Below are 20,186 nucleotides of genomic sequence, written 5' to 3'. Positions count from 1 at the left end.
AATGGCCCAAATAGCACAAAACAAATCTGGACCACCTTTGGCACCTTTGTGGTTAACATGCAGTATTGCTATGGCTTACTTGTGGCCCAGATCTGGCAAACAGGAGCTGACTGTCCAAGTGCCATCACTCCATGTGGTATGTGGACCGGGCGACAGTGTGGCAGTTTGATCAATTTGAGTTTGGGTGATTTATTTTTCCAGTAGAATTTGCTTGTTATGAAGTTTGGTAATCAAACATATTAGTGGTGGGCTGTGTCTGAATAGAATAGTTGATTTTTGGCAATATGAAGATTAGTTAGAAAACAGTAAGCCAGCCAGATGTTTCCCTCATATTGGTGGGGGCCTAAACCCGAGTGGTTATTAATCATTCATTTGAAATATGTCAATGTTGTGTTTCCCTTTTGTCACTGCTGCTCTCAATTTGCCAAAAATGTATTTACTGCAGCTTTAATTTTCAATTAATCAAGTCCCTTCTCACAGGCCAAATGGGAGTATAAGGTGAAAGTCGTCAGCTTTCATTTTTATTGTTTGCTGAAACAAAATATCTTTCAGTATAACTTTTATTTAAAGTGAAATATGAGACTTCATTTGAAACATGTGGTTGTCGTTTTCGAAAGCAGCAGAAGGTAGAAAACGGGCTCGACTGAGATGAAGCAAAGACCCTTTGTTGCTCAATGAGTGTAGCCAAATTTTCTACTGTCAGTAATAAATGTAAATTTATGATTATATCCTTCCTCCTCCACAACACCGGGTGACATTCAAATTGTAAAACTAAAACAAGGGTAACAGCTAAACACGGAGTTCAACAAGTATCTTAAAATGAAATGTAGGAGTGAGGGGATAGAAGAACCTAAGCAAGGGAGGAAAGCTCCACTTTTGCTGACACATCTCTTTTTGAAAGAGCAGGCTCTACATTTCCTCTGCCGTGAACTCGTCCTGCTACAGTCAACTGACGGCTGAAAATGGGTCATCAACTTCCTCAATATAAACGTCCATTTTACCATTCACCACGCCATGAAATGAATGGGCCATGTAATGACAGTTTTTATATTTGCTGTTCTAAACACCAGGTGCCGTTCAATAATGACTTTCCCAGGAGGAAAAAAATCCTCAGGTCACACAGGAAGTGTTTTGTGTCACGTTTGCTGAAGCACCAATGGATGTTTATTCAGGATAATGATGAGATGAAGTGTGTGGTTTGTGTCAGCAGGGGTTGGCACGCTTTGTGGACAGAAAATACAAAAGAACACACACAAGACCCGTATGTAAAAAAGCTAGAGTAAACATAAACACTGAGATGTGCAGTGACATGAGTAGTGATGTCAATGTGGCCTCTTCCTGTGATCCGGTTTCACTTCTCTAAATGTGCGTGTATCGCAATAAAGCACAGAGGACTTTAAAATGACTGATGCTCACTTAATCCCAAGATGCCTCCTGATGCTGTGGTGTGTTCAATTAATGAAATGTGTGTAAATTATTACTGACATCATGAGGAGTAACAGAATCAGAGAGAAGACTAAAAGATATAAGGCCTTAACGTTTTCTTCTCATATACTCAGTTTTATGATTTTATTTTATGTATATTTATTTGTAAAAACAACAATAATAATACAATAAAATATATTTATTTATAGAGCACTTCTCAAAAGAAAGTGACACAGTACATCTCAAATAAAAACACAAATACATAAAAAAATAGAAAAAATAAAAAAATAAAACACTAAATGTGAGACAGATATTTAAGCACGACCACCCAACACATGATTAAACCATAATTAGGTTAAATCATGGGAGTCGGTAGGATAAATGTACGTTTTGAGCTTGGATTCAAAGGCAGCTACGCAGCCTGCATTTCTTCAGACTCATCTCACAAGCTCTGTACCTCTTAGTATTTAACCGAAATTTATGAGAAATTAATATGAAGGTTTTTATTTCACAGACGACGTCTCTGCCACCATATGTCAACCTGTTGATGCCGTGGAACTGAAACCGTCACAGAGCCGGCCAGCCACAACTTGACAGCAGCCAGATGTAACAATCACATCTTCAACCCAGATCCTCGTCATATTTACATAGTTCTGGTACCTCACAGAGGGCAAAGTGATGATTTTCTTTGGGCAAACAAAAACCCTTAATGTGTGATGTTAAAGAGATGAGCAGTGTGTTGTGGGATGAGAGTTAAGAAGCGAGAGGGATTGGGACAGAGGAAGGACGTTCTTCCTGGCTTTGTATCCTGCCTTCTGCTGACAGAGGCTGGTTTTGTTGGAGATGAGCCCCACAGAAACCAGATAATTCACTAGATGAGAGAGTCTGTTTTCCCCTACAATCACCAACCAAGGGAACTATCTTTTACATAGCCTTTTATGGTGTTCTTTGTGAAATTCAGTTGTTTCACATGTGCTTATTCATCATATAAGTATTATTCAGTGTGAGTAGGGGTCATCATATACGAATGACAATAACAAAATGTCCTTTCTATTAGTCAGATTTGGAGAATGTTGAAATCTTCCTTTCAGCGATGTGTATCTCTGTTCCTTTGCATGACTGTCCGATGACGTTGAGGTCCCTTGGTTCCTTGTTCTTCTGAATGTGATTCATCTTCTGTTAAGATCCGCGCAACTTCCAGCTAAACCGCACATGTGGACACAGGAGGACATGTCGGACATGTTCTACTTACTCATGTGGAATTTGAGTACGGATTTGAGTGTGGATTCTGGGAGGACGGGGAGAAGTTTGGGACTCCCTTCATCAAGAGTCAGATTACAGATGGCACATGAGAGGACTTATTTTTATGACAGAATGCTGACAGAGACAATCTAATGGGAAGTGTCCTTTCCCTCGTTTATGACAGGAAGGACACAATCCAAACATAAAGCATTTGGGGCGTGATTCCTGGAACCAGCTGCCACCACAGCCAGAACCTAAGATAGCCACTTATCTCCAGTCCATAATTGAGGTAGTCTTAGATTTTTATCCTCTCTGTTTTTTTAACTCTCAGCTGCCATCACGGCTCTTGTCCGATTCAGTCTAAAAATACAGCATGAAGCAGGAGTGGCGGCGCAGGAAGCAACGTCATCATATTCTGACAAGGTTTGTTGGGATGTAGTCTGTAAATCACAGTGAAAAGAGAGGCTCTGTGAGTGTTTCCACACAGTTCCAGCCACCCCCCCCCCCCCCCCCCCCCCCCGAAAACAGGAAGTCTTTCTAGTCAGGAGAAATATTGGCCAAGCACCTTACCTACCCTCTGGTTTCCTGAGAAAGCTGGGAGGAAACTGCCGAACCTCTTAAAAGTGGTGACTTCAGCACATATTTGTGCCCCTCCAGCGGGCCATGACCACATAGCCCCCAGAACTACCCCATTTCTGCTCGCAGATAGAGCGAAAGAAAGAGGACAGGGCAGGCCCCACATTGACTTTGGAGACATCAGGGAATAGTCCAACTGTGTTTATTTAAGTCAGCAGAAAATACGGGTCAAGAGTATTCTCAGCTTCACACTGGATAAAAGCGGACATTTGTCGGCCTGTCCACGGTGCTGCGGTTCTGTATCCACGAATCAAGACTCACCTGATCATGAACAATTAGCTAGTTTGATCATAACCTTAACAAAAAATCCAGTAATGCCTATTCTGAGAAGTCGTCCTTTCCCTTTGTTTTTGTCATTTACACACACTGCACTCCTTCCTTTTGAAGAACCAACTAGTGCAGACTCAGCAGCAGCCTCCGAGATCACATGACAGATCATTAGGTGCAACAGTTTAAAACTTCCTGTAAATGACTCAAGGCTTGTGTTGATATATTTACATAAGAAAAGTGTGTTTGACCTGGTACAGAACCGCATTAGTGCAAACACGCAGTCCACTACGTGTAGTAATTATAGTCTCTGTGTCTGTGTTTTGCTTCATTCAAGATACATAAACAGTGTGAGACTGGAAGACGTGGACACAAAACACAAATACTAATGGTCTGTTCAATGTTGCCATCTTGTGGACAGAGCATAGAACTTCAGTACGTGCACTTCTAATCAGTGTCCCAAACCCCTTTCATTCACGTTACAGTTCCTTTAATATCATTAACATTGGCAGATAGATCAGTTAAGTACCAGGTTGAGTTCTGAGAGTCCTGCCATTCACTTTCCAGACTTCTGATGATGACCTTGATGAACCATGGACAAATCTTGTCAATGTATTACAACAGTCAAAAACTCCCTTTTCCTGCAAATATTTGCTCTGCTGTGCGGTAAACCAGCCAAAAACAATTGCATCATCTTGGGAACACAGAAATTAACAAATTGTCTGCAATCAGGATGAGTGTTCTTCAACTAAAAACACTAAAACATCACATGAGCTTGAATTAAAAGGAACCCCAAATGTTTGTCAGCTTTTGTGTGACAAGCTTCTCCCTGCATTTCACCTGTGCATGCTGGGATGCTTTCCAACTTCCCCTGACTCTGAGGAGGACTGAATTCATATATAATGCATCAAAATGTATAATACTCAAATAATACTTTCCAAAAACTACAATAATATTTACCATGATATTTACTGCCAAAGATTGTAAGTACCAATGATCAAACTTCTTCAAACTGACTTATATCCAACTCAAGTTGAAGCCTTTTAACACAAATTCAAATAATTATTATCTATACTGTCAAATTGTATGATCAAGTTGATAAAAATAGATTAGGTATTAAATAAGAAAACTTGAAAACCAGTCTATTATATTTATTTTTAATATGCCCTCAAAATGGTTTAAATTTTGTGTGATTTCAGTGTCTTCATTTGTTTTAAGAGTTTCAGTAGTTAAGTTTTTTGCAATAGTGCTAATTGATAAGGGAGAAGATAAAGGGAATATGTTTTATTAGTTATGGGTATACTCAGTTTAGTTTGGATGAATGTAGTACCAACTAAATAAAAGTACTTTAACACAGAAAGTTTGGGTTTTTCTAAATTAAAGTTAGCAAAGGTGTTAATATAACTTTAAGTTGAACAAACTGAATTCACTTGTGTGTTACTAATTGAAATATAAGTAATTAATTTAATTATGTCAAAAAATTTTCTTATTTTCCTGCAGATAAATGTAATTTAAAAAAGCTTGCAGGGTCAATAATAACAGATGAATCATCACTTTTACGTAATGTTAAATTTATGAAGACACTTCGCTGTGAAGAACAAAACATAGAGACTGGATGAGTAAAACGTTTTTACTTCAAACAAACACTGAACTTCCAAACACTGACTCAATGTCACTGTGGCTGAAATCCAAACTATTGACTTTCAACTTACTGCGTAGTCCTTCGACAGTTGGATAATCATTGACAGAGCAGCAGCTTAAAAGAGAACAGACGCTTAACACCATTTATCTTTTCACAGGTTCATCATGAGGACTGAGGTCGCCCTCCAGCTGGGCTTCTGTGGCCTGTGTCTGACTCTGGCACTTCTTGGGGAAGGAATGTATGTATACGTCCTGCTTCATTTGAGCCTGAACATTTGAGACATATGAGGATGTTGTTTTTTAATCAAACTGTGGATCTTAGTTCTTTGTATCTAATGTGTGTATTTCAGGGCAGTGGAGCTTCCTGACCCACCAGCAGTGAATTGTAGATGGGGTACCTGGACACCGTGGATTGCATGTGATCCGTGCACAAAAACCAGGGTGAGATCATTTGAAACTGTTTTGATGCCAGTGATTTCAAAACTCAAGTCTGAACTTAGTCTAATCAGAGTCTACCAGCGAGTATGTAACAAACGGGTTAGCTTGTTACATACTCGCATAACCCTGACAAATATTTATATTTATTTGTTTATTTACTAGCCTTTATTCAACCAGGTTAGTGCCATTGGAGTAGTATCTCTTTGAAAAGGGAAACCTGGTCAAGTATAGCAACTAAGTAAATGTTAATGTTTTAACAGCTTAGTATTTCTGTATGTTATGCCACATAAATAAGGCAGAAGCTAAATCTAGAGAAAAGTAAGTAACACCAGAAGAAAAATTATAAGCTAGCCGAGGATGACAGAGCATAGAGTAAAGTTAAAGGAAGGTTATCTAGCACCACCTCATATTTATGTTATAATACTGAGTCCCCTGTTCTCTATTGCAGTATTAATAGGATACAAGGTTTGGTTAATAAGCTAGATACATAACAACTAAATGAATAAAAGGCTATAAATAATAATATTCCTGTGAGTGGGCACTCTGACTTCCTTGGAGAAGGATAGAGAAGACACAATAATGGTTTATTTGGTTTAATTGGTCCAATAGGGTAGCTCCATTTAAAGCCTAATGGTATGTAGCCAGTCTGGCCAACGTGGCAAGGACAGGTCAGATTTGGTCGTGACAATACAACTATGAACTTGTTAACTTTCTGTCCACCTCATCAGCCTGGTATCCCTGATACATCTGGAATTGAGAATAAATACTTTGCTTAAGACGTCATCCATCTTCAGAAAATACTTCAGTCCTTCCACCAGCAAGATTTCCCTCACTATCTGGACTAGAAAGCTAAAGAAAAACCAACCCATAATGTTTTCTCTGGGCCCTTTGTAAAAAAAACTTGTAACAATGATCTAAAATAGGAAATGCATAAAATCAAGGTTTACAACATCTGTTATACAGTTTGTCATATTTCAAACCTTTCTTCTCTCAACGCCGCAGAGACGTTCTAGAACCGTGGAAGTGTTTGGCCAGTTCGGAGGTGACTCGTGCCAGGGTTCACTCGGGGACAGGGAGCACTGTGTACCAGATACTGAATGTGCTCGACCACCACCCCCTGAGTGTTTGGACTCAGAGTTCCAGTGTGAGACAGGTACTTGTACTCCACCTACAGTAGATCTCTCTTTGTGATATTAAACTCCATCAATTTAACCCCCATCTGATCTCATCTGAAAACAGGTCATTGCATTAAGAAGAGACTAATGTGCAATGGAGACTATGACTGTGAGGATGGATCAGATGAGGACTGTGATCCTGTTCGCAAACCATGTGGGACGAGGGTTGTTGAAAACAACGAGCAAGGCAGAACTGCAGGATACGGGTGAGAGCGAGTTATTGTTATTTAGGATCTAGAAAGAATCAGTTAATTAAAGAAGATATATTCATTTCTCTCCTAGAAAGGAACTCAGTGGAGTTCAAATCTCTCCCAAGTCCCAACAGTCCCATTATGAGACAACATTCAATACACGAGATCCAGATTTTTATTCTGATTGGCACATTTTTTTACATAATCATAAATATTTGTCCCCTTAACATGACTTATTTTTCATTGAGATACATTAATTATTAAGACATATCAAGGAAAATGTTGAAAAAAACAATGCTAAAGAAAGTGAAAAGAAACTCTGATCCGGAAATCCACAACAATTTGATGGGTTCTTTCCTGACCCATTCCACATCCACACATTTTAATGGTAATCTGACAAATAGTATTTGCATAATCTTGCTTAAAAGACAGCAGAGAGGGGTTAAAACATAACCTCTATAGCGGAGGTAAAAAATCGAACTATTCCTTTGAGTACAAGTAAAAGAATGCGTGCTCCTCAAACTTAAACTGTCTGAAAGTGTCTGTTCTGTCCATCGTCCAGAATCAACATCTTGGGTGCAGATCCTCGTATGAACCCCTTCAACAATGACAACTTCAACGGAAGATGTGATGTAGTCAGGAATCCAAACACTCAGAAGTATGACAGGCTTCCATGGAATGTTGGTGTGCTGGACTATCAGGTGAGACGGAATTATTTTTCCTATGGGGATGTATTAACTATATCGTTGTGCTTTAAATCGTGATGAATATAAAGGCAGTGATGGTTCTAAAACTGTTTTTCCAGACTCTGGCTGAGGAGACTGTTTCGAAAGAAATCTACGAAGACACACACAGCCTTCTGAGGGAAATACTGAAAGAGATGACGGTGAAATTGGATGCTGGACTTTCCTTCAAATTCAATGCGAGTGAGGAGTCCATGTCCCAATCGCCTATAAAGTTGAATTTAGATTACCATCACGACAAGAAAACTATGATAAAGGAGGTCACAGAGTACAGCACTATTAAGGTAAATGAAATAATTCACAGAGCAGTATATAGCAGTTCAGCACCATTAACCAAACAGGAAGAGCAGGACACAATGCCTGAAGCAAGAAGGCTTCAAAATCATCTGTATTCATGAATAACTCTGTCCTACACGCTCAGAACAAGAGCTTCATGCGGGTGAAAGGCCGAATACAGCTGAGCACCTACAGGCTGCGCTCTCGTGACTTGAAAGTGGCCGATGAATTCCTTGCGCACGTCGAGTCTTTACCCTTGGAGTATGAGAAGGGTATTTACTTTGCCTTCATGGAAGACTACGGAACCCACTACACAAAAAACGGGAAGGCTGGTGGCGAATACGAGTTGATCTATGTCCTCAACCAGGACACCATCAAGGCAAAAAGTAAGTGTGTTTTCAAATCCTCAGCTCATTTTTATGTTGTGAAACTTTATAAAGTGATAAAAAATCAATAAAGTGCTCATCTTTACTTTTTGAATCCTTGCAGATCTGACTGAGAGAACGATTCAAGAGTGTGTCAAAATAGGCATCACAGCAGATTTTGGAGCAGATCAGAAAGGAAACGTTAAACACGACAAGTGTAATGACGTGACCAAGAAAGAAGAAGGTTTGCTTTCCCTGTTCCTAGCGATTACACGCTGCATTATATCATAGGATTTTCGAGCCTGTTTTAGTACGATACTTGCCGACCATATGTACACTGTAATGAAAAATCTCATAATCATTCCTCCTGTCCACATTGGTCAATGCCTTAGCAAAATAACCCTATGACATCCACAGCCCTTTGGTACTTTGGTTTTGCTCTGTCCGATGATAGACCTTAACATTGACCCAGCAAAAAATATGTCAGGAGAAAAACAAAGATGGAATTTTATAACTTTGGTACGCTGGTTAAAAGATAGACTTTTAAAAATGTACTTTCCTAAGAGGACACAGACACTGTGATGAGTTTATGTAAAGTTTTACACAAATGTTACAATAATTCAAAGTCACTAAACGTTGCTCTGCTTCTGGCACACAGGAAGCATTCATGGAAAAGCAGTGGTGGACAAGGTGATGACATCAGTCAACGGAGGCACTCTAGAAAGTGCAGTCACTATGAGAGCTAAATTAAACCGGGATGGGGTGATGGACCTGGCTACGTATCAGAACTGGGCTCGAACCGTCGCTGAGGCCCCAGCGCTGCTCAACAGTGAGGTAGGAACTGTTTATCGGCAAACTGTCACGCAATGATGACAATGTTGTGTCAGTCCACCGCTTTGGCCCAGAGGGAAACACTTCAACAACTCATGGGTTGTTTAGGAAATGTATCAGTATTCTTGGTTTCCAGAGGATGGATCGTAATGACTTTGATGAAACTCATATTAGGTTTTTATTGAAATTTCCCAACAGCAAAGAATTCCATAACATTTTATTCAGATAGTCATGTCCTGCTCAGAGGTAACTTGTAAAGCTCTGGGTTGACTCACTTTTCCTCATTGAGGTAAAGTTCTAAATACATGGTCAAAATTATAGGAAATCTGCATGGTACTAGCAATAGCTCCAACCTGTGCTTAGTACAGCCTCATAGAGCTTCTAGTGAACCAATGCTCCGGAGTTCATGACTGAAAACGGCTTACGTCTTATTAAAATCCTACAATTTGTTTCGATGTAATGTGTTTTTTTCTGTCGCAGTGTAATGGCAAGTGAACTGAAGCCCATATTCTGTTGTTTCTGGCAGCCAGAGCCCATCTACATGTTGATCCCGCTGGACATGCCTGGCGCTAACTCCCGGATAGCAAACCTGAAGCAGGCCACAGCAGAGTATGTAGCAGAGTACAGCGTGTGCAAGTGTAAGCCCTGCCATAACGGAGGCACCCTCGCTCTGCTCGATGGAAAATGCATCTGTCTGTGCCCTCACCTGTTTGAGGGCATGAGCTGCCAGAATTTCAAGGGCGATAAAGCTCAACACCCAGGTAAGAAGAGAATAAATCAGAGCATACAGTGTGCCAACATACCGACAAGGCCACTCATAAAGCTTTTTCTTCTTCTGAGTTGATTTGGAAAATGTTTTTTCAGGTACGAGACCAACTGTTAATCAGGAAGGTAACTGGTCGTGCTGGTCGGCCTGGTCCGGTTGTAACGGAGGGAAACGCGCCAGGACCCGCAGCTGCAACGCAGACGGGCTCCATGGAGCTGTGTGCAGGGGCGACACCAACAGTGACGAATTCTGCTCAACAGAAAGATGATCAGTTTCTCACTTCTATCACTAACACACACACACACACACACACACACACACACACACACACACACACACACACACACAACTCTAACCCTAAAGTCAATCTTAGCTCTCAAACAAAATATCCTCACTTTCCAAAAATATCCTCACTTTCCAAAAATATCCTCACTCTGTAGGGTCTATCCTGACAATGGTCCTCACACACAGATAAGTACAGTAACACACACACACACACACACACACACACACACACACACACACACACACACACGCACACACACACACTCACTCTCTCTCTAAGGAGAATTTGGAGAACAGTACCGCCTTGAGGCTGTTCATAGATAATGCAATTCATTTAATGCTGTCTTTGTTATTTGTAGATATGGTTCATATTCTTTTGTGATTTAAATGTGAAGTGTCAGTATGCAACATAAGTTGTAAATATGTTCACACATGGATTGGTTTGAAAAAAAAAAATCAAACTAGATGATCCAGTCAACTTAACAACACAAGCTGTCTGTTTAAGTAAAAATGACACAAATTTAATACATGTGCTGATTTCAGCTCCTGTGTCATTTAAGCTCTTCTCACTTCGGTATATTCAGCAACTTCATGGCTCAATAATAAAACAATAAATTAATTCAAGAGCAATTTTCAGCCTTTTTCATTCAAGATTCAGAACTGGCTTTTACAATCCACAGTAACCTGGACAGAAAGAAAACAGTGTGTCCTGATCACTCATTAATCAGACTAAGACCTAGATCCAAAAGAACTTTGACTTTTTCTCTCCGAAACAAAACTGTGTGTCTTTCAGCTGTAGTTCTCTGAACACGGTGCAGGCTGCAGTGTGTATTAATGGGCTAATAACTCATCTTTAAAAGCACAGACACATTCCATCTGGATGTGCCGTGCAAACAAGAACCAGAAGAGCAGACGCCGACTGGGTGGAGGGAGGAGTGAATAACTGGAGGACAGAGATCAGAGATTAAGGTGTTAGACGTAAACTCAACATAAAGATCACATCATATGAAGACAGTTTATGTGTGTTCTGTTTCCCTTTGTTGGGTGTTGCTGAAAACTCCTTCACACATGCACGTGTGTTTAAAAACACATGTTACTCATAAATGCGACGACAGTTTGAATATATGCTGCATATGGTGAAATGTGGGAACAGAAAGACACTTTTGGAAGTCTGGAACTTAGACATTGAAAATAATAATATATAATATGCAGATTATTGCTTTTTGAAGAGCTTTGTGCTCCCTCTACTGGTGAATAGGTTGTGTAACATGGCAGCACACATTGTAAATAATACATAGGCTTTTGAAAGGAGTAAGCAAAGTAGGAAATATTGCTAAAGTTAGTTATTCCTCATTCATCATAAATAATGCATCATATTAATATGCATGGCGGCTCACTGTTACGCTGCCATTAGAACACCTTTTATTTATAGACATGAACTCCTGAAAATGAGTTTTTCTTTCACCTATGAAAAACACAGCAGAAAAGAGTCTGAGTCAGACGCGTTCACAACAAGAAAATGTCCGGAGCATACAGGTGAGGGGGTGGAGCCTGGGTAAAGCATGCAGGAGGTGCATTCGCCCCTCATTGCCAAAAGCTCTCTAATCTAATTGTCTTTCCCAGTTGACGTCTTTGCCTCTTCTACATGTGATGGTTGCAGGTTACATCGATATGATGAGTGTTTGTCATTCTGAATTATTTGGTTTCTTTTGGGGTTCACTTCCGCGTCAGTCGTGTGTTGGAATCGTCATCAACACGTCCATTTGCTCGTGGTGAAATCTCCAGATAATCTCCTGCTATTCTTACACGGGCTCACTCAGATATTCTGTGTGTCTGCAGCCACTAATTCACACTTTGGAAAGTTTCAGGAAAATGTCTGGACCTTAGTGCTGGTCTGAAATCAGCTTTAAAGATGAGTCTCCAAAGGACTGTCTGCCTCGTCCTGTGCTACAACCCACTTGATCTTTTCTTTCTTGTCATATTGATTTCTTCTCTTTTTGTAGAAGTGTGTTTAACCTCTTCTAATCATTACTGGTAAGAATACTTACCACTGGGTATTTGCTCTAATTCTCATTGATTTGCCATCACAATGGGCAAAAAAGGCTGCCTGGCATATTTGCTCAGCTTAATGGCCTTTGATTTTGTGTTTGCTCTCGGACTTAGACCCAGTCATTTAGCACCAACACTGCAGGCATGACTGCAGATCCTTGTGTCAGAGGAGGCCCCGTAAAGTAAACAGCAGTAAGTGACCCAGCAGACAGTTTACTACCACTACTACAGCCTGGCACAGTATTTGGGACTAAAGAGGAAATGTCCATGTTATAAAAAGTGTGACATTTTACCTATGTAAAATGAGACTATGAATTCTTTGTGATCTTTAATATAAAATAAAATCCACCCACCTTTCACCAAAGTCTGCTGGATTTACCCTCACCTCCAACCCTGTAGGATAAGCAGTATGGATGAGTGGATGGATTTAAAAAAATCCTCAACAGACTTTAATAAAAGAAAGACTGAGAGGATAGTAACATATAGTGCACCAGGATTGAATGTAGGCTCTTTGTATAGTGTGTATCATTGAGTTGGGCTTTGTTAAATCAACTATTTTCAATAAACAATAGTTTAAAATGACCTCATCAGTTTTGGTCTTTCTGATTCATTTATCACTTATTCCCCTTTCAGCAAGTTTTCTGGGAACAACACCTCTTAAATAGCGTGGAGATGAAGTCCTACAGATGCATGTGTGTGTGTTGTGGGGGGTGATAAATGCATGCTTGAGAAGTAACCACTGGGGGTGGTGGCCCCTGGCCTTTGGGATGTCCGCATAATGGAGTAAAACTTTGGAACCTTATTGAGCTCTGGGAAGACCCCATTCACTCCAGAAAGAAACCCAGGCTCGGGCCATTATCTTAGCCTAAAATGTTTTGTTCTTCCTCCAGCCTTCAACGGAACAGTTAGCGCGAAATAATGAACCCCTCTTCATCGATTGACTGCCTGATTGTCTTTTACTAATATTAGCTCACACTCAACTGAGGAACAAGGGGAGATTTGAAGCCTTAATGTCCAAGCTACTCAAGATGCTGGCATATAGCAGGTTCTTATTTCAATATAAACACTGAGAGAGCACATTTTCCATTTCAGCCGAAATCAATTTGAATATCTACAATCCAAAATAAATATTTTACCCTATATGTGCTTAGTAGAAGCAACTTAGATTGCACATTACTTCATCTTGATTTGTTTCTGCCCTAAAAGTATTCAAAGATAAGCTCTTCACACTTTAATGAAGCACGTTACGAGAAACATAAATGGAGAAAACGCAGTTCATTCCACTGAGTAATAACTTAAGTCCCAGATTTCCTCACTTTGAGACTTCGTTCTCACAGTCTGTAGGAAACTGCATTTGCTTTCAAAGTCTAGCCCATTGTCGCCTCATCTCATAAACATATAGTCCCTGCTTTCAGCGAGGAAGAGGTAAGGGATATTTTTGTTAACAAAAGCCCTTAGAAGGGTGTGAAAGGAGCCCCTTCGCACTACTAAATGCCTGCTCACAGTAGGAGCTGCCCCCTCCCCACTTCCCCGGGTCACTAAAGGCATTGAAGTTTCAGAGGGCTGCCACGGCAGATTACTCCACACAGCTGTCCCAGCACCGTGGAAATGAAGTTATGCCCCTCGTCAGCTATGTTTTGTGTCCTCCTTCTCCTCCTCCTCCTCCTCCTCGTCTCTCACTCCATGAAAACTGTGCACCAGTGCTCTTTGGTTGGCCTGCAGGGGGGAAACAGAGGAGGCCACTAAAGGACAATCGCCGTCCAGCCTTTGCAGATAGAGAGAACCTGCTCTGATTGGCCGATTAAGTATTCCCCTCTTTGTATCATTAATCAGACAGCCTTAAAATCCCTGACATTCAGGCCCAGTGCAGCCCTTCTCCCAAACCAGACCCTTCCCCCATGAACCCCCAATCATAAATCAGCCCCTCCTCCACCTTTCCCACCTCTCGAAAGCTGGGGATACAAATACCCACTTCAAATCCAACCCCCAACCTTCCAATTATTGTGAGTCTCTGGGGTTCACACATTGCACTTTGCTCTTGCTCAAGTTTGTTTACTTATAGTCAAACCTGAGCTGTGGTTGCCCAAACTAGTGACGTGATAAGGAAAGACTTAGATTATGAAAACAGTAGTAACAAAATCCTCCCTTTAGAAAATAAAAAAAAAATTTATGAGCAACAAAACACAGCGTGCAAGAATTTTAAACTTGAATGATTTGCTGCAACAGCCTCATTTGGTGTGATGAGGCCAGCAGCTTGGTGGATAGATAATATTAGTTTATACCTTTATATATATAAATATATAAGAAATTTTGTCCTTTTGCTGACTTTATGTGACTCTTTTTACTATCAGAGAAGCACTTTATATAAATGGTAGCAAGAAAACCTTGGAAAGAAAAAAGGAAAGTGAAATTCAGTGTTACTAGCATTTAGTCTTTTTACATACTATAACTTTAAGGTATTTAGTTTTAATGAATGACACAGAAATCAAATATATGGTAAAGTTCTCCCTTACAGCTGCCAACAGGTGCATTTGCCCAACCAAGATATAGTAGAGCTGCAACAAACACTTATTTTATTATTGTCAAATGTTTGTTGAGTTTGTTTTTTCGATTAGTGGACTAACCATTTCGTCTATGAAATTTAAAAAAATGCAAAATGCTCATTGCATGTTCCAACTATAACTCTAATACCTGAAAGATATTGGATGTACAATGATGAACTAAAAGATAAAAACTGAAAAATTATCAAGTCTTAGGTTATATCCATATGACTCCTCCTTTGTTTGATAATGGCAATTTCAAACAAAATCGATATCTGTCCATGTGAGCGTTTTGGCTCCGTATCCGTTTTATTATATCACTCACATACACTGAGCATGCCCGTGCGAGTGTAAACAGGAAGTATTTGGTTGTTCTGGAAGGGGTCATGTGATAGGAGCCTGACGAATCAGTGAAGGTTATGAGTGTCTACCTCATCATTCCCAAACATCTCCGTTTTTGCTCGGCTAGACTAAAAAATAGAGGCAGAGTTTTCAAACTAAAACAGAGCCAGCATGGATGTAGCCTTAGAAAACGGGATCAGCAAAGATTGGAAATTTCCTTGACAATAACTCAAAGAAACATCAATAACGGTAAAATAGATATATAAATCAGTTGATTGTTTTAGCTTTTGGAATGAGTGCAGCTAGAGAAATCAAAAGCTAAGATCACACATCACAACATCTGCAAAATTTAAGACTTTGCTTTTCTGCTGTTTGGATGAAAATGTGTTCGCTGTCATCATGTAAATCTAACTTTGTCCTCTCCGTTCACCCTGCATGTCTCTTTGGGTTCACATGAGCAGAACTGAATTAGAAGCAGTTCTCTATATATCAGGAGCGGGAGTTTCCAAATGTCCTCACCAAGAATAAGTCAGTCTGGTGGCCGAGCTGTTTTAAAAATGTCTTGCAACGTTCCACTGGGACTTTGAGAGGAAGGGAGTTATTTTGTTGCCTGTGATGCCAATGGAACTGAGGAGCAGTGTCTGATAATATAATTTTACACCCCAAACATTTATGTTGAGAGTAAGATGGTGATTAAGTTTGTTTCTTTACACCAGTAGTCAATTAAAACATATTTAAGTGGGAACATCACTGGTCTGATTTAATATTGTCTAAAGTTTAAGTCCCAGCCCTGTTAGCTTTTCCTGAGTGAAACCTAGAGGACGGAGGATTCAGGCGTGACAGAGGGGAGGTCGGCCCAGCAACAGAGTGAGTTATGATGAGGCAATTTTAATGAGCTTCTAGTCCCGGCACCAAAAGCCCCAGTTGACTCTTTTCTATTTCAGCATGGAAAAAACACACAGCATTCCTATTTTTCTCTGGTGCCAAAAGTTAATTGAAAACATTTCAGGGTAAAGTATGGTCTGGGGCCCCCATATGACTCTCATCCCTTCATTATCCCTAACAATAATAAAAAGGCATTACAATTATTAATGGCTGGAGCGGAGGCCTTCTCTCTTAAAGGGACAGTGGCAGGCTATTTTGTTTCTCACAACAAAGGCCCCAGAAATGGCTTCATCACATCACTTTGTTTGTCTGTTTTTTCGAACACTCACTGTCATCGTAGGATTTATTATTTGTGGTCGTTCTTTTTAAGCCTGCTTTTTTCAAAGTCAAGTGAAAACCGAAAGCCAAACTACGATAAAGTGAGTTAACCCGACAGCCGCAGGGAGAAGATAACATGACTAAACATACAGATACCAAAGAGATACCTGTTGCAAAAATGAAAGTTGTAGAGGGAATATTAGACGAAGCAATAAACCAGAACTTTCTCACATAACTCCGTCCTCCTCGTGGACGGCCGCCTCCTCCCGCACTCCCCCACTCCCTGAAGAGGGGGGACAGAGGAACAGTGTGAATGAAGTGCCCCCACATTGTGCCGCAGCACTATTGTGTGTTTTGCATCTCCATAATAGAGGTGCCACTCGACTTCTCTTCCAATCAATGGGCTGGAGGGCCCATCGCTTTGCCTTGAAAAGCAATATGGCTGCCATCAATGCTTTCAAGACCCATTATCACAAATGAAGGAGTGAACACCATTTTTTGTGTTTTTTTTAGAGCCGACTGACTCATAAGATGTAAATAAAATACATGTTCCCTACAGTATCACTGCTGTTACAGATTATCAAAATGTTACAAAAACATCAATGAAATGTGTAAGAGTTGATTTTTCTGGACAACCACAAGCTGTCACCACAGAGCAAGGCATGTACTGCTTGTTGGAATAACTAAACATATTATCACAGCCATGGTGAACCTACTGAGACCTTAATCTGGTGAATTATAACATTTCAAGTGGGTAACATTGGATTCTGAGTTGTTCCGAGGACTATTACTTGTTCTGAGTAGTACGAGCACTTAGGTAATGTAGGTAAATTGGCCTACCAAGAATATCAGAGTTACTGTGACTCAAAGGCTACATCCACGCTACTACATTTTACAGAGATGACAGTCACCCACATTCACTTTCTGATTAGTTCTTATTGGAATGAGTACAAAATGTTGTAAACACCTACTGTCAGATTCAGTTCCACCCAATCGTCAGTCCAAGAAAATGAATCCCTCATCTCACTTTCATTTTGTTGTTTCTCATTTGCTGTATTTTCTGTAACCAAGCAACCAACTGCGGAGTAAAGGCAATCTGCTTCCCGTTTACGCACATGTCAAGTCTACATGATATAGGTGGGTTAATGTGGACGGGGATTTTATGCAGAGCTATAACGCACATGTGGATGAGAATACGTAAGTTTTAAATTGCTGTTTTTAAAATGACAACATATTTGATGGATGTAGCCAAAGAGTCATTGTGGGTAAGGACTCTTGCCAGATGTTTAACATGCACACTGGCACACATGGTACAGATACAAAAATAAGGCTGCTGCATGCAAATATTTAGAAAACCACTGTAAGGCTCTGAAATTGCTGGAGTTTCAATGACACATGGTAAATAATTACTTTAAGAAGTAGCTAAACACATCAAACCCTCAAGTGTGTGTAAATGAACTAACATTAATCAGAAACTGTGAAGTCTGGATTTTTCCAAAAGGAATCAAGACAGGTTAAAAGTTTAAAATTGTTTTAAAACGTATTTATTTATTGTGCACGTACATTCAGAAGAGTGTCTTCATAAAGGGCCACATAATATCTCAGCTCACAAGAACACAGGCATCTTCTTTTATCTCAGTGTGTCTGAGACGACTTCTAACAGATACACAGGGTGAAGATAAAGAAAGTTACCAAAAGCTCCATATGTGCTGCAAATCCCAGAGAGGAGGAGTTTATACCTTTCTCTCACGTTTGAACAGTTTCCAGGAACAAACAGATAATACCTTCTGCAATCACCAACGTTTACAAGGTCAAGTCAATGCCTCTCAAGAGCTTCTTTTATCCAGATGTAAGATATCCACAGGGTTTTACTGGCTGCACGTCACCTTTGGTTATTTAATGAATGGGTTGTGGAGAGAGCTGCTTTCACAGCCGGTCACTTAATGGTGAATAAAAAAACCAATATTAAAACTTTTAGGCACTTTAACACAAATCATTTCCCCCTTCCTCTGTGGTTATAATGCAGTAAGGCTGGGACTTGGCTCTTCGCCTACAGTGCAAATCTTAAATCACATATACAAACACTTTTGACCAAAAATAATTTTACACAATATACTGTACAATATATCCTTATATTGACTACATACAAAATAGGCTCCTCCAACTTTACAAGATGACTAACATTTATGATAATATAACAAGGCTTCATGTGCTATAACCCACAAACTGTCATCTGCATGATCCTGACATGAGCAGTTCAACAGCAAATGTCTTGAAATATATAAATTTGTGCGGATTTTAAGTTTATAGACAAAAGTGTTTGGTTCCAGCAAAGCAGATGCTGGAGAGGTGGGTTGACTCCACAAAGAACAACACTACTGACTGTAGTTGCCCTGGATGGCTGCAGCTTTTCACAATAATATGGTTAAAACCAAGATGGTGGTCAGGACTTGCAGCACACTCCGACACGGTGTGGAGTCCCCGGAGTCTTCCACATATTGATAATCCCCCTGGTCCGGGTAATCGTCCTCCGAATCGTCCTCAGCGTCCGAGAAGCCGCTTCCCGCGAGCCTGTCGTCGGGGTCGGAGCAGAAGGTTTCCATGCTGACCTTTATGTACTCGCAGATGTTCCTCTCCGCGCCGTCGCACACGCATGTGTCCAGCTGCTGCGCCTTGGAGATGGAGCGCATGGTGGCGATCACCCTGCGGCAGCCGTCCGAGCACCTCTCCCCCCCGAAAAGCTTCCGACAGTGAAATAAATAATCCTGCATGGTGGAGCTGCAGGCCGGGTCCGCCTCGCACTGCCGCCGGGCCTCGGTGCAGCCCAGGGTGCTGGTCCGGGGCAGGCACGGCTCGATGGCCTGCTTGGCGCCCCTGCACACCGGGTCCAGGGCGCAGTCGCAGTCCTCCAGAGCCGGACCGCTGCGGGTGAGGTTGAGCTGGATCAGGGACGAGATGCAGTGGCTCGGGCACTTCTTGCGATCCCCGTTCAGGACAGAACCGCAGGCGTAGAGGTACTGGTCGTACGCGTAATGGCACTCCGGCTCTCCGTGGCACTTGAGGATGGCTTTCCAGCAGACCAGCCGGCGGCTGTGGCTGGGGGATCCGACACAGAGACCCACGGTCAGGAGGAACACGCTGCAGATCAACACCGCTGCCCGCTCCATCAGAATGGCACGACCTGCCATTTCCAGGAAGAATGAATATCAAAACGGTCCAACTTCATGTGGACTTCTGTAACTCCGCGACGCTGCGTAAAAACCGCGTTTCTTCTCCTGGATTGTTATCATGTCTCGGTTGGTGGCTCGGAGCGACCGAGGCGCCACAAAGTGAGCAGCAGCTCATCCTGGAGGGCTGCACGGAGCCGGGCATGATCGTCTATGTGTCGTTGAGGAACCGCAAAGACGAGCAAACTTCTCCAAACTTCAACATGTCCTGCAAAAACACTTATAAGTTCTCCAGAAGTGTCTTGAAGTCACTCATCCGCTCCCTGTTGCACTCCTCCTCCTCTTCCTCCTCTTTACCCTGAGCCCCGCCGCTTTGTGATGAGGGCTGTGTAGTGATGGGATGATTACTGCAACCACCACGTCCCATTGGTCCGTCACACTGTTGTGATTCGCTCGTCACAGGGGGGGCCAGTGACGCCAGCTACTGTTTTTAAACTGAGGAACAGGGAGATTTCCTCCTGATGGTTTATCCCATCAGGAAGATTAAAGTGGCTCCTGACGATAAGTGGTGTTGATGTCCTAAACACTAAATGCAACTATAAAC

At 41.2% G+C, this 20,186-nt stretch overlaps 2 protein-coding genes across 2 annotated transcripts; one reads left to right on the top strand and one right to left on the bottom strand.

The window, feature by feature from the left end:
- Positions 1-5,355: 5,355 nt before the first annotated feature.
- c9 (complement component 9) lies at positions 5,356-10,905 on the top strand. The gene is made up of 11 exons (XM_061070988.1): positions 5,356-5,450; positions 5,562-5,652; positions 6,652-6,802; positions 6,889-7,030; positions 7,578-7,716; positions 7,821-8,042; positions 8,180-8,420; positions 8,524-8,643; positions 9,058-9,233; positions 9,757-9,991; positions 10,095-10,905. Exons 1-11 carry the CDS (start codon positions 5,377-5,379, stop codon positions 10,262-10,264), a joined length of 1,761 nt encoding a protein of 586 aa, XP_060926971.1. The 5' UTR covers positions 5,356-5,376; the 3' UTR covers positions 10,265-10,905.
- A 7,038-nt stretch (positions 10,906-17,943) lies between these two features.
- LOC133002567 (growth arrest-specific protein 1-like) lies at positions 17,944-19,954 on the bottom strand. The gene has a single exon (XM_061072410.1). It carries the CDS (start codon positions 19,601-19,603, stop codon positions 18,827-18,829), a length of 777 nt encoding a protein of 258 aa, XP_060928393.1. The 5' UTR covers positions 19,604-19,954; the 3' UTR covers positions 17,944-18,826.
- Positions 19,955-20,186: the final 232 nt, after the last annotated feature.

This window comes from Limanda limanda, chromosome 1, assembly GCF_963576545.1.
Source record: "Limanda limanda chromosome 1, fLimLim1.1, whole genome shotgun sequence".
Lineage (NCBI taxonomy): Eukaryota > Metazoa > Chordata > Actinopteri > Pleuronectiformes > Pleuronectidae > Limanda > Limanda limanda.
This window is presented reverse-complemented; position numbering and strand designations above follow the sequence as displayed.

Coding starts and splice junctions, on each gene's coding strand:
- c9 (XM_061070988.1), top strand. CDS start 5,377: ATGAGGACTGAGGTCGCCCTCCAGCTGGGCTTCTGTGGCCTGTGTCTG. Junction 7,717..7,820: donor TTGGTGTGCTGGACTATCAG/GTGAGACGGAAT, acceptor CTGTTTTTCCAG/ACTCTGGCTGAGGAGACTGT. Junction 9,992..10,094: donor CGATAAAGCTCAACACCCAG/GTAAGAAGAGAA, acceptor ATGTTTTTTCAG/GTACGAGACCAACTGTTAAT.
- LOC133002567 (XM_061072410.1), bottom strand. CDS start 19,603: ATGGCAGGTCGTGCCATTCTGATGGAGCGGGCAGCGGTGTTGATCTGC.